A 12,547-nucleotide genomic window follows, 5' to 3' on the forward strand; every position below is an offset into this window, starting at 1 on the left:
ACTGAAACTGTACATATTTGCTTAGCGGTTTTGGAAAAAGTTCCACTTTGTCATCTTTTTTTCTTTCTTTTTTTTTTTTTAAGCTGTACATGTGGAAAGTGCAGTTTGATGCCAACATCGCATGTTGTTTACTTGATGTGCTTACGCGCCGATAGCTAAGTTAACAACACAGAGATATTTGAAGCAGTTTTACTCACCGCCTGCGGTTCCAACACACGATCGTGACCCTTTTTCGTTGGGATTGCATCATCCTTAAGAAATAAACGATGTGCAAATCCGGCGTCAAACTGGGCCTTGTTTGTAAAACAAGCATCTTCGAAATGCAGGGAACAAACACAAACACTTGCACAACTCCGTTGATGCTCTGTAAAAATAAACTCCATCCACTGGTCCCTAGTCTATTGTGCTCTCAGTGCTCTGCTATACGGGAGTGCGCGCTCTTCCGGCAGAAGTGTCTTAGCACCCATATAAGGAAATTCCGCTCCATCTAACGTCACACAGAGCCATACTCGAAAAAAACTTTCCGAAACTTGTGACAAACCGGAAGGAGTATTTTTGGAACAGAAATACTCCTTTAAACGTACAATTTTTGAAACTTTGTCCATGTTTAGCATGGGAATCCAACTCTTTAACAGTGTAAAAAACTCAGTATGCATGAAATAGCATTTCACCCCCCCTTTAAAGAAAACTTATGAGTATACTTGCAGTATAAAACTACCAATCTAGTAGTTTACTGAGACTAAACTTCAAACTGTACAAAGTATTTAATTAGTAAACTATCAGTATACATATAAGTTCACCTTTAGTATAATTGCAGTTCAACTACAAACATAGAGGTAGACTAGTTGTGTACTCAAAGTTTGCTACTGTTATACTTAAAAGTATACTTTTATATACTAGAAAGTCGGCCAATTAAGTCCCAAGGAGTATTGAAACAGTACACTTACAAGTATACTACTAGAACACTGATATTTGTATACTTGCTACATAAACTATACTTAAAAATATACTTGAACTTTGCTTAAGCATACTTAGTAGAATAAACTTGATATATACAACTTTTTGGTAAGGGTGATCATTTCGCAGACAAACTGACCCAGCTTTCTGTTCCCTCTCCAATCTGTCAGTGGATCACCAGTTTTCTGATACAACAGCAAGTGAAACTGAGTAAACTCATATCCTGGACTCTCATGATCAGCGCTGGTGCCCCTCAGGGATGTGTGCTCTCCCTGCTGCTCTTCTCCCTGTAAAGCGAATGAATGCACTGCAAAAGACCCCTCTGTCAAGCTCCTGAAATGTGCAGATGACACTGCCATTATTTGCCTCATACTGAATGGAGATGAGTCTCCCTACAGACAGGAGGTTAAAGAGCTGGCTGTCTGGTGCAGTCACAACATCCTGAAGCTGAACATGCTCAAAACAGTTAAGATGATAGTGGACTTCAGGAGAAACCCCCTGCACTCCTCCCATTCACCATCATGGACAGCACTGTGGCAGCAGTAAAGTCATAAGCCACTTTTCCACTGTCGGGCCAGTGCGTGCCAGGGTTAAAAACAGGCGGGGCGGGGCTAATAGCCTCGGGCCAGTAGCACTGAGGCCAAAATAGCGCTGCATTTCCACTCTCGGGCCAGAAGCTCCGCTGCGCTTCACTAGAAACCCACCCTTCACATGTCTCTCAGGAACAACGTCATGCAACCCCATCATTTCACCAACAAAGAGAAGTTATCAGAAAACTAATAAGAAATAAATCACTGGAACATGTGCGAACACAAAACTAACACGATAGCGGTGTTTCCACTTTCAGACCAAAAGCGGGCATGCTAGTGCATGCCAGGGTCAGTCGCACTTGATCGTGCCTTGAAAAACTTGAGCCAAAGCGGGCCAGCTGGGGCTAGAGGAGGGGTTATGAACAAAGGCGGGGTTTCTCCTTGTCTGGAGATCGTCAGTCGCGGATCATTTCAGAAAGATAATAGCTTTAACACCAGTATTAAAGACTTTATTACTAAAATAAGTTGAGCTCAAAACTCACTTTCAGTCATCAGCGAATGTTTGAAATAACTTGATCCGATGTGGATTATAATCACCACACAAGACAGAAATATTTATAAGCGATGTAAAAGACTATGCATGCTAAACATTAACGTTACCGTAGTAAACATGGTAAATGCAGCTTCTTATTCTCTATCACAATCGTGAATTTATTTAGTAACTTATATTATCTGTCATAAGTCTTGTCTCGAGAGTTTAGCTCCACATAGCCTATCATAAAAATAAAAATAGCCTATGTTTTTGTTCGGGAGCTTTTATAAAATAGAGATATTATCATTCATTCAAAATGTGACTTATAGGCTAAAAATAAAGAGAAACAGACTCGACTGAATAAGCAGGCTATTTTCATGACGCTTAAGCATTATAAATAAATAAATAAATAAAATATAAATAAATTTATTTATGTGTGACTAATTTTGAGTCCTGATAAATTAATTAATTATGATCAATGTATCACTTATTCTATATCTATAGATAGTAAAACATTGATGCTTTTGAATTTAAATATTTAAAAAAGCATGCAAACAAACAGATGCTTTTATCATATTCATTTTGTGATTGCGCTAGTTCCAGTGACTTATTTCTTAGTTTTCTGATAACTTATCTTTGTTGGTGAAATGATGGGGTTGCATGAGAGGCATGTGAAGGGTGGGTTTCTAGAGAAGCGCAGCGGAGCTTCTGGCCCGACAGTGGAAATGCAGCGCTATTCTGGCCTCGGTGCTACTGGCCCGAGGCTATTAGCCCCGCCCGGCCCGTTTTAAGCCCTGGCTCGCACTGGCCCGACAGTGGAAACATGGCTAATAACAGCGGCCTTTTGTTTGCATGCTTTGTTAAATATTTAAATGCAAAAGCATCAATGATCTACTATAAGTGATGAGAGCAAGTTTGGTATTTCATTTGGAAACCAAGGTCCTAGACCCTGGAGGAAGGCTGGAGAAGTTCATAGCAAAAGTTGCTTGAAGTCCAGTGTTAAGTTTCCACCGTCTGTGATGATTTGAGGTGCAATGTCATCTGCTGGTGTTGATCCATTGTGTTTTTTGTAAACCAAAGTCACACCACCCATTTGCCAAGAAATTTTGGAGCACATCATGCTTCTTTCTGCTCACCAGCATTTGTAGATGCTGATTTCATTTTGCAGCAGGATTTGGCACCTGTCCACACTGCCAAAAGCACCAAAAGTTGGTTAAATGACCATGGTGTTGGTGTACTTGACTGGCCAGCAAACTCACCAGACCTGAACCCCTTAGAGGATATGTGGGGTATTACCAAGAGGACAATGAGAAACAAGAGACCAAACAATGCATGTGAGCTTAAGACAACTGTAAAAGAAACCTGTGCTTCCATACCACCTCAGCAGTGCCACAAACTGATCACCTCCATGCCACGCTTAATTGAGGCAGTAATTAAAGCAAAAGCAGCCCCTACCAAAAATTTAGTACATATATAGTAAATTAGGCCAACGATTCACTAAAAAGTTTTTTTTTTTTTTTGGTCCTATGAAGTGTTTATTATTTGTTGAGATAGTGAATTGGTGGGTTTTTGTTAAATGTGAGCCAAAATCATCACAATTAACAGAACCAAAGCCTTAAACTACTTCAGTCTGTGTGCATTGAATTTATTTAATACACGAGTTTCACAATTTGAGTTGAATTACTGAAATAAATGAACTTTTCCATGACAATCTAGTTTATTGTGATGCACCTGTTACATCTGAAAATGTTACATTTGTAAATTACATTACACTTGTGAATAACAAATCTGTACATTCATCAAAACATTAGTTTATTTCTACGTATGTATTATATTGCATTATTTAATTTTCATATAACATTAATAGCACCCATGACACATATCCTCCTATGGCAATTAAACATTACGAAACATGCAGTGAGATACAATTCATACAGTGAGAGATATGAATGTGTTATGCGTTAATGGTAATGGGTTCTTGCATAGGAAAGAGTGACCTTGTACAATGTCATGACTCCTGACTAGGGAACAGCAGGAGTAATGTGTGGGGAAGCATGTGAGGAGGAAACAGTGTTGTACAGCCTAATGGTAGAAGGCAGGAAGGATTCCCAGTAGTGCTTCCTAGAGCAGAGTGCTGGAACAAGCTGACGGCTAAAGGTGCTTCAAGACAGCAGACTGTGGAGAAGGAATGAAGAATTCTTCATTATGAACTCCAATATTGTCTCCATCCTCTTCTCTACCAGTTCTTCACATGAGGCCAGGGTAAAGTATCTAACCTTCCTCACAGTTTGTTTTGAAGGAGACAAAGAGCAAATCCATGTTTCTTCCTTTGCAGATTAGTTTACATGTTGTCATATCAGACAGAATCCGAAGTAGCTCTTAATTGTTATGCATCACATGTTGGTTATTTTGAATTTCCTGAGGCATAAACAAAACAAAGGCTACATTTGCATGGATCTGGTGATTGATCACCTCTCTGCAAGAATTCCGTCCCCAGCCACATGAAACGTGATGTTTCATTCGCTGACCCATAAGTTACTTGGTCCTATTGCACGACGGCGCCTGTGACAGTAGCGTGAGCTGAGAGCCATTCCCCTGATCTGTCTGAGACTGGCATATTCAGCAGAGTCGCTGTAGTTCTGTGCTGATCCCATTAGTTTAACAGCATGGAATAAAAAGTGTCTTGGAGGGAAAGAGTGACTCACCAACCTATCCTCTTCTCTCCTTAACCATTACTGTGTGATGTCACAGAATGGTGAACTCTTTCATTTCTTAGCTCTCGGGAGATGAAGAGCCCCCTATCATCCTGTCAACATAAATGTGTTCTGGTACATATGTGCGTGTGAAACACCACCAAAGGAGCACTTACTCATAAAGCAACCGAATATACTTTCACAGTGAGTCTAAACATAGTATCTCTGAGATAGAAAAATCAATGGAACCAAATACTGGAAACCATTTAGACCAAGCCTAAAAATGGACTAAGGCATAGCAACACAAATAATACACATGCTGTGATATCTCACACCAATAGTGCCGCAGGTTGATAGCAATATAAACCCATTTAGAGGTTTATTTATTCATATGCACAGTGAAAGGTAACACTTTACAATAAGGTTGGGATTAGTTAATGCGTATAATGAACTAACAATAAACAATGTTGTTGTTGTTATAGTTTTTTAGCATTTATTTACTAAGCTAGGTTTATGCTCATTTATAAATATACTATAGTTCATAGTTCATATTAATTATTCATATTTGTTCATAATACCATTGTTCACTGTTAATATTGGAATATGCAATAGTATATGTATATGTGTGCGCGTGCGTGTGTGTGTGAGAGAGAGAGAGAGAGAGAGAGAGTGTGTGTGGGCTGTATAGAGAGAGAGAGAGAAATTAATATACATAATAATAATATTAATAACATTAACCAAGATTAATACAACTATTAAGATTACAATTATTGTTCATCCTTTCATGCAATTTGGTATAGCATTAAGTAATGCCAATTAAACTTTTTGTGAAGTGTCACCCAATAGTTTTTTGGTAAATGTTTTAACGTTCATAATTGAGAACTCAAAAAAATATTGAAATTTTAAATATATATTATATATATTTGCAATGGTCTGAGACACCATGCAGCTTCTTTCCAGACACTCACTTGTCACCATCATTTGTGCTTTTTTTGGCAGACAGCTGATTCAAACACGGTGATTTGCCGATAAAAGAGCGTTTTTAAGCCATTAGCCTGGATGTATATTGCCTCAACATCATTTGGGAGGTGAGGAGAGGTGAAAGCACTTACACTCCATACGGAGATAGACAAGCAAGGGCACGCTGTAGAGCTATTCTGTTCCAGTTCATCTCAAGTAAAAAACCTTGAACCGCATTAGTATTCCTGATGTCAGCAGTGAATTCTCTCTTTTCAATCAGTACATCTTCAAGGTTTTGTACAGTTTCATTGACCGCCCCAGGGACTTCATCCCAGCTAATCGTTGACATTTTTTACATTAAACGCATTGAAGATCAATGATTTTACGCATGAATGGCAGAAACCACTGAATCCCCAAACAAATGTACTTGTTCTTCCCAAGACAGGAGATCTGTTGGTAACCCACCAACTCGATCAAGGGGCATTCATCAGCCATAACAAAACTTCTTATCTCATGAAGACATTCAACATTCACTTCCAGCCCATTGCAGTTGTTTAAATCCAGCACTGTGGATAAAACTATCCAGTGATTTTCTTCATTTTCCTCACCTCACTGAGCAGGAGCTCAACGCGACCCACTTTACCTTAGACTCCAGCAGAACATTTACACACCACACTTACTTAGTCGTGCAAAGCAAGGGGTTTAATCCCTCAGGGTGTGATGGAGTGAAGCGAGGTAACTGCGCTTGAAGGTTGGCAATAGTTAATTTCATGTTGCTGAGAATCGACAGAGTCTACTCAGTCAGAGAGAAGCACTTTTCTAGGCAATACATAAAAAACGTTATCAAAAGCCACTCCAGCTATAATGAATTTGAGCTCTGCAGGGCTCAATCAATAGGCACCCCAATAGGTGCTTTATGATACAGTTCATTGTGTGGTTGGTGCTCAAAAGCATTGCATAAAATCCACCATATAAAGAAAGCGCTCATGACATTTCACCAGCCAGCTCCTTTCTTCAGCAGGGAGTCATAGGTAGCACTAGCATCTGCTCCAAACATCAAAACAAACCATATAAAAGACAAAAATTGTACTCTCTCAAACAAAATGGAACATTACAGATCCATATTCTGCCATTTAGATCCAATACCTCCATTAGAAGGCTCTGTGGAGGATCCAAGTAGTAGATGAGTCTAATAAAAGCTTCCAGCCTGCGTTCCAGCCTCAGTGGACTTGCACCACCATTCTAGATAAGACTGCTGATGTTCTGTCCTTGGGGTCAAAAAGTAGGTCCAGAAAAGTACCTACAAAAAGTTCAGAATGTAACAAATTGAGGAAAAAGGCAAGTCAGTTTGTGCTATGGTCTGTGCTAAGACCGTCTGAGCAATTTCTTCACAGTGAGGTGCATGCCACGTTTGACTAATAACATTATATGTGGCTTGATTTTTCACAGTGCTGTCAAATGCAAGTCATATAAACACTCCTTAAAATAATTTTTAACAGGTTACTCTAGCAGGTCTGCTCCAAAGCTTTTTGGGGCATGAGGTGAATTTTTTTTCATAAAGAGCATAAAGCATGTGAGTAATGTTAATTTTTTTACTGTGCCATATGAAAAAAAAAAAAAAAAAAAAAAAAAAAAATATATATATATATATATATATATATATATATATATATATATATAAATGCACAATCCAGGATGGCTGTATTATATAACATTATGGTCGATTTTGTCAACTCAAACAGAGGCTCGTCAAGCCAGTGGGAGATCGGACAGGTCAATGAAAATGCTGCTCTCTGCTGTATGTCGCAAGACACTGCAGCTGATTTTTTTATATATATAAATAAGTTCATGCCATATTCAGAATGATCTTTATTTAATTAATAATTTTTAGTCCATTTGTCTAAAGAAAAACTGTTTGTGTGTATTTGTTTTTGGAAAAAGCTGAAGGTGCAGTGTCACTCAGCATGACCTTGAACTGGTGCCTCACTCTTGAGAACTCAGGAAGGTATTGATTCACTGAGACGTAGGTTTCAAATACTGTCGACCCGTGAGGCAGTGAAGTGATGACAGATACTGTTGTCAAGTAGATATTAAGATATAGATATAGGTATAGTGATCATCAGCAGACAATGACCAGATTTGCAAAGGTCATATAAACTTAGGGTTTAGTTTCAGTTGATACTGTATAGGAAACTCTGTAGTGTTTTTTTTGTTTGCTTTTTGAGTGACCAAAGAATGGAAAAAATCGACCAGGTAGATTAAAACCCAGTTTTGTTTTTAAAAATATTAATGTTTTTATAAATTCATCAATTCATATAATCTTATATACATTTATTTATTTATAAATTTAATATGACTTAACAGCTTTAATTACATATCTTAAAAGCTGTTCATTTATTTTTGTAAAGCTAATTGTATTAGCTATAAACCTTTAAACATTATATATGTATATATGTATACATACATATATACATATATAATGTTTAAAGGTTTACATGTATGTATGTTTGTATGTATGTATGTATATACACATACACACACACCTTGAAATAAAATTTTTTTATTTATTTTGCCTGAGAATATTAACATATATGTCTTAATATTAAACAATTTATTGCATATAATTAAGTTCAAAGAAATTAACTATTACATGCAGAATGTTGATATATTGACTTTAGCCTTATTTAAAATATAAATAAATAAATAAATAAAATAAAATAAATAAATTAATTAATTAAAAAATAAATTCCCAGTTACCTTTGTTGGCAATGACAGGTGGCTATGTGCTTCCTGGTACGTCACTCACTGTCGCGTTATGAGTATTAATGCATGTAGGTTCATGCAGACAGTCAAGTGATGCGTCGTTTCAGCCTCCTGTTCTGCCAGCTAGACTTTTTCTCTTAGATGCTGCTTGCTCCTGAAACACGAATGAAGCCATGCAAAAAGTGCTTTATACTTTTTTTGAGCGCAGGAGAAGCAGATAAAACCAAACTAAACCAAGTCATCTGTGTCCGTCCCATCCAAAGTTGGAATAGTTTTGAATTGGGTGAGAGATCAGGCGTGAAAGTGTCCTCTCAGAAGCAGCATGAGCTCTCCACCTCACAGTACAGCGACAGAGGCTTCGTGGACTATTGGACCTTCAGAACTGGAGATGAGTGAAGTTGTGCACATGCGAAATGACAGTGTGCGGTTCGGCAGGAGTTCCCCGGCGTCCGCGGAGCCGGCAGTGATCACTCAACGCCAGGCATCTCACCTCCATCCCCGCATGTCCGTGTACAGCGCCACCCGTCCCACACTCTCCAGATCCTTCTTACAAGGACGTGCATATAATTTCTTGGAGAGACCTTCGGGTTGGAAATGCTTTGTGTATCATTTTACAGTGTGAGTATCTAACTCTGATTGCTTTAGACTAGAGAATAAGAAATAGTTTACAACATTGATATATTTTCCTATTCAGAAATGTAGTTTCAAAATTCGTTTACTGATGCAAGAGGCACTGCTTTTATTAAATGTTTGATGAGAGTACAGTGTTGTGCGAGATTATTGTTCAAGGTCATTTTTCATTTTGCATGAAATAATCTTCCCTTCAGTGCAGCGCTTCAGCATACAGAAACTAAATTGTCTTCCAAAACAAGAAATAGTTCATTTATTAAAATTTATGTAATTTTATGAGTTCAACATAGAACTTGCTGAATGTATTTCTTCTTCTTCTTCTTCTTCTTCTTCTTCTTCTTCTTCTAATTCTTCTTCTTCTTCTTCTGTTAAGGCTTTACATGTTTGTATTAACTGATACCCTGGAAAAACAAAAAAAAGGTGTTAATAATAAATACAAACTGCAACAGGTGACAGCTTTTTGATGTTTGAATTGATCAATTTATTAATAAATGTATTTATGGAACTCAAAGTTACCTTGAGTTAAAATCTGGCATTATTCTAACAATTTATTAAGGTATTGAGGTATGTGATTAAGTTAACAAGAGCTCTATGTAAGTAGTTCCTCTATACATGGTTTTACTTTTTGTTCAAATATTTTTTTTCAACTTCCTTGAGTAATGTGCACATAAAAGGGAGTACAGAAAGCAAAGCCTTGTTTTCATGAGCTAATAACATCCCTTCAGTACTCATTACATGAATACGAGATGATAAACTGTAAGTCCCTGTACCTGTATAACAGCAAAGTATTATGTTGAAAACACATGATTATAAGTGCATATGCATCAATTGACACAAAGCTTTAAATTCAGTGTCATTTGCTTTGGATAAGAAGACAAAAGATGTCAAGTGGTCAAATAATGCAGTCATATTAATTAATCATGCCCCAGTGCATGCTGCGAAGAGGGCAAATTATTTCAAAGGAAATTATTTTATTTTTGTCAAAACATGCATCAATCAACTAATGCTTGTTGGTTTGACTTTAAAAAGTCAGGAAATGCAGTAAGAATTGTGGTGCAGGGCCTTGTGCACATGAAAAAGCATTTAAAAAAAATCTGTCATGTCCTTATCCCCAGTCTTTTTGCTAAGCCTTGCATTCCTATATTTCTAAAACAAGTTTCATATTGTAATATAAAAGCTGCTTTGGGATCATTTTGAAATATTAAGTAAGCAAAACATTTTTTGGCTGTCTAGTATTACTTGATCTTTAAGATCTTTTTACAGTGTAATGAGTAACCTGAAAGGATGCTTTGAAGCAGAATGTAATCGTTTTGTAATTCTCAATATGACTGGACTCATTGAACCTTTCATGGTCTATATCTCTAGCAGGAGAGGAGGTGATAGCGGGCGGCTAAACTTGGCTGCAGAGATGACTCTGTTCGGCAGGGGCCCTGTGGGTTTGGTAACCCTGTGACTCAGTGGTGTTGGGCAGAGCTGCCAAGAGAACATGGGAATCTGACTGTGAGGGTGTAGCATCGGCGTACAGAAACTGTTAACAGCTTCACTAGTCATAGATCGTTTGACTGACTCATGGTTAAATGCATTGGTAAGAATGATGAGCATGAGGCAGAGGGTTGGAGGTTAGTCTGTAATTAACTGGTGGCTTGTGATGTAGCACATGCGATTTATTGTGATTTATGGTTTACTAATACTGTGATGGTCCCTATAGAGGACATTGAGGTTAATTGCATCGCTTAAGGGCACAGCTGGGCTCTCTGGGCTCGTCAGTGCATAATTCATACCCACCTGTTGCCTTACTAGCCCAGGGCCTTGAGCAGTAGTCGACCACACTGTTAGCTGGAACAGAAAAGTGAAGAGTATCGCCTGAATACGGAAGCGTTCTTCTGTTGTGTAAGTGTAGGAGGCAGTATATGTTAGCCAAGAATGTGCACAAGCTTATCACTGCTTCAAAGGCTGCAAAGTCATGGGGGAACGTAAGGCACTTATCAAAGTGTGACCCTTGTTTGTGTACTTGTGCACACACATGCTGATGGAAAAACTAGTAATTGTGTATGTGCCATACAGAGTTATTGTTATCTGCCCAGCAGTATGTGAGTGAAATGTCCCTCGCTGACATCTATCTATCTATCTATCTATCTATCTATCTATCTATCTATCTATCTATCTATCTATCTATCTATCTATCTATCTATCTATCTATCTATCTATCTATCTATCTATCTATCTATCTATCTATCTGTCTGTCTGTGTCATTATTTTTCTGCCTGTATAACTGTTTGTTTGTTTGTTTGTCGGTCTGTCTCTCTAACTATCTATTATCTATTTTCTATCCTGTTTTTGAGCATCTCTGCAGAATGGTCTGTTTTTACAGGCAAGGTGTATTTGAGGCTCATAAGTAAATGGCCACTGATGTGATTGGCTTATAGTTATGCTTATTAAAATGATGTAACAGATGTACGCTACTGTGGCGTTCTCTGAAAATAACACGGGTCATTTGGGTTAAAAACATATATCGAGCATCGCGTTAGTTCAGTCAGGCCACGTTAGTCACGCTTGCATCAGCTGACAGTCAGCTGTTCCTGATGTGTACCAATCCAGTCTTGACACCTATCACATGTGGTCTATTTAAATTCCCATTCTTCAGTGTCTCCTCCAACGCATCGCTGCTTGCAATTAACTCCCTCCTCCAACCCCAACTCCACCAACTGAACCTGTAATCCGATCTAACTTTGTTTTTACTTTACAGTCTCTTCATTGGAAGCAGTCTTTCACATTTTGTTTACAACTCACGTAATTGTGAATTGTAATTATATATGCTTATAATGGTTCTGTACTGCACCCCAGGGGGTTTGTCTTGCTGCTCTCCCCGCTCTGTCCAAGCATGGCTGCATTGACAGGCGTGTGGAGTGTTGCCCAGAACATACCGCCAACACTAACTGTATGCAATTATAATTGTCATAAATATACTTGACAGAAGTGGTCCTGATTGAAAACTACTCCGTATATATAAAATGTTTTGGACCAGACAATGCAATAGTGGTAAAAGCACATTTACTCTCCCTTGTGAAGAATGAAGTGACGTGTGGCCAAGTATGGTGACCCATACTCAGAGTTTGTGCTCTGCATTAACCCATCCAAATGCACTTATGTGTTGTGACATGGATTGGATTGACACAACAAATCCCACACAGTAAACTTGCTATTTCTGACATACAAGCATTCGCACCGCTTCTGACCTAAAAGAGAAACTGGTTTGCATCATGAAAGAGGTGGGGCTAAAGAAGCAGTGCTGTAGAAGCAGGTGTTGATCTTCTCCTGCAGAGGCAGTGCTTAGTAGGACTGTCAATGAATATTCTAAATTTGAATATGTATTCGAATAGTTTTTAAAAAAAACGAATTTTGAAGGTGAAACTTAATATTCGAATTTAAAAAAATGTGGAAAAAAGGCCCGCGGTAGTAGAGGCATGGTTGTCTGCTTTGCG

General features: G+C 38.2%; 1 protein-coding gene across 2 annotated transcripts in view; it reads left to right on the plus strand.

Moving 5' to 3' along the window:
• Window positions 1-8,441: 8,441 nt before the first annotated feature.
• LOC113051331 (potassium voltage-gated channel subfamily KQT member 1-like) overlaps window positions 8,442-12,547 on the plus strand; it is a 30,740-nt gene continuing 26,634 nt past the window's right edge. Inside the window, exon 1 of one of the 2 annotated variants that reach the window (XM_026214972.1) lies at window positions 8,442-9,053. In XM_026214972.1, the coding sequence (XP_026070757.1) occupies window positions 8,758-9,053 (296 nt within the window). In that variant the 5' untranslated portion in view covers window positions 8,442-8,757. The remainder of the gene's footprint in view (window positions 9,054-12,547) is intronic. The other variant, XM_026214971.1, reaches the window with a different exon arrangement.

The sequence above is a fragment of the Carassius auratus genome, chromosome 32, assembly GCF_003368295.1.
Source record: "Carassius auratus strain Wakin chromosome 32, ASM336829v1, whole genome shotgun sequence".
Lineage (NCBI taxonomy): Eukaryota > Metazoa > Chordata > Actinopteri > Cypriniformes > Cyprinidae > Carassius > Carassius auratus.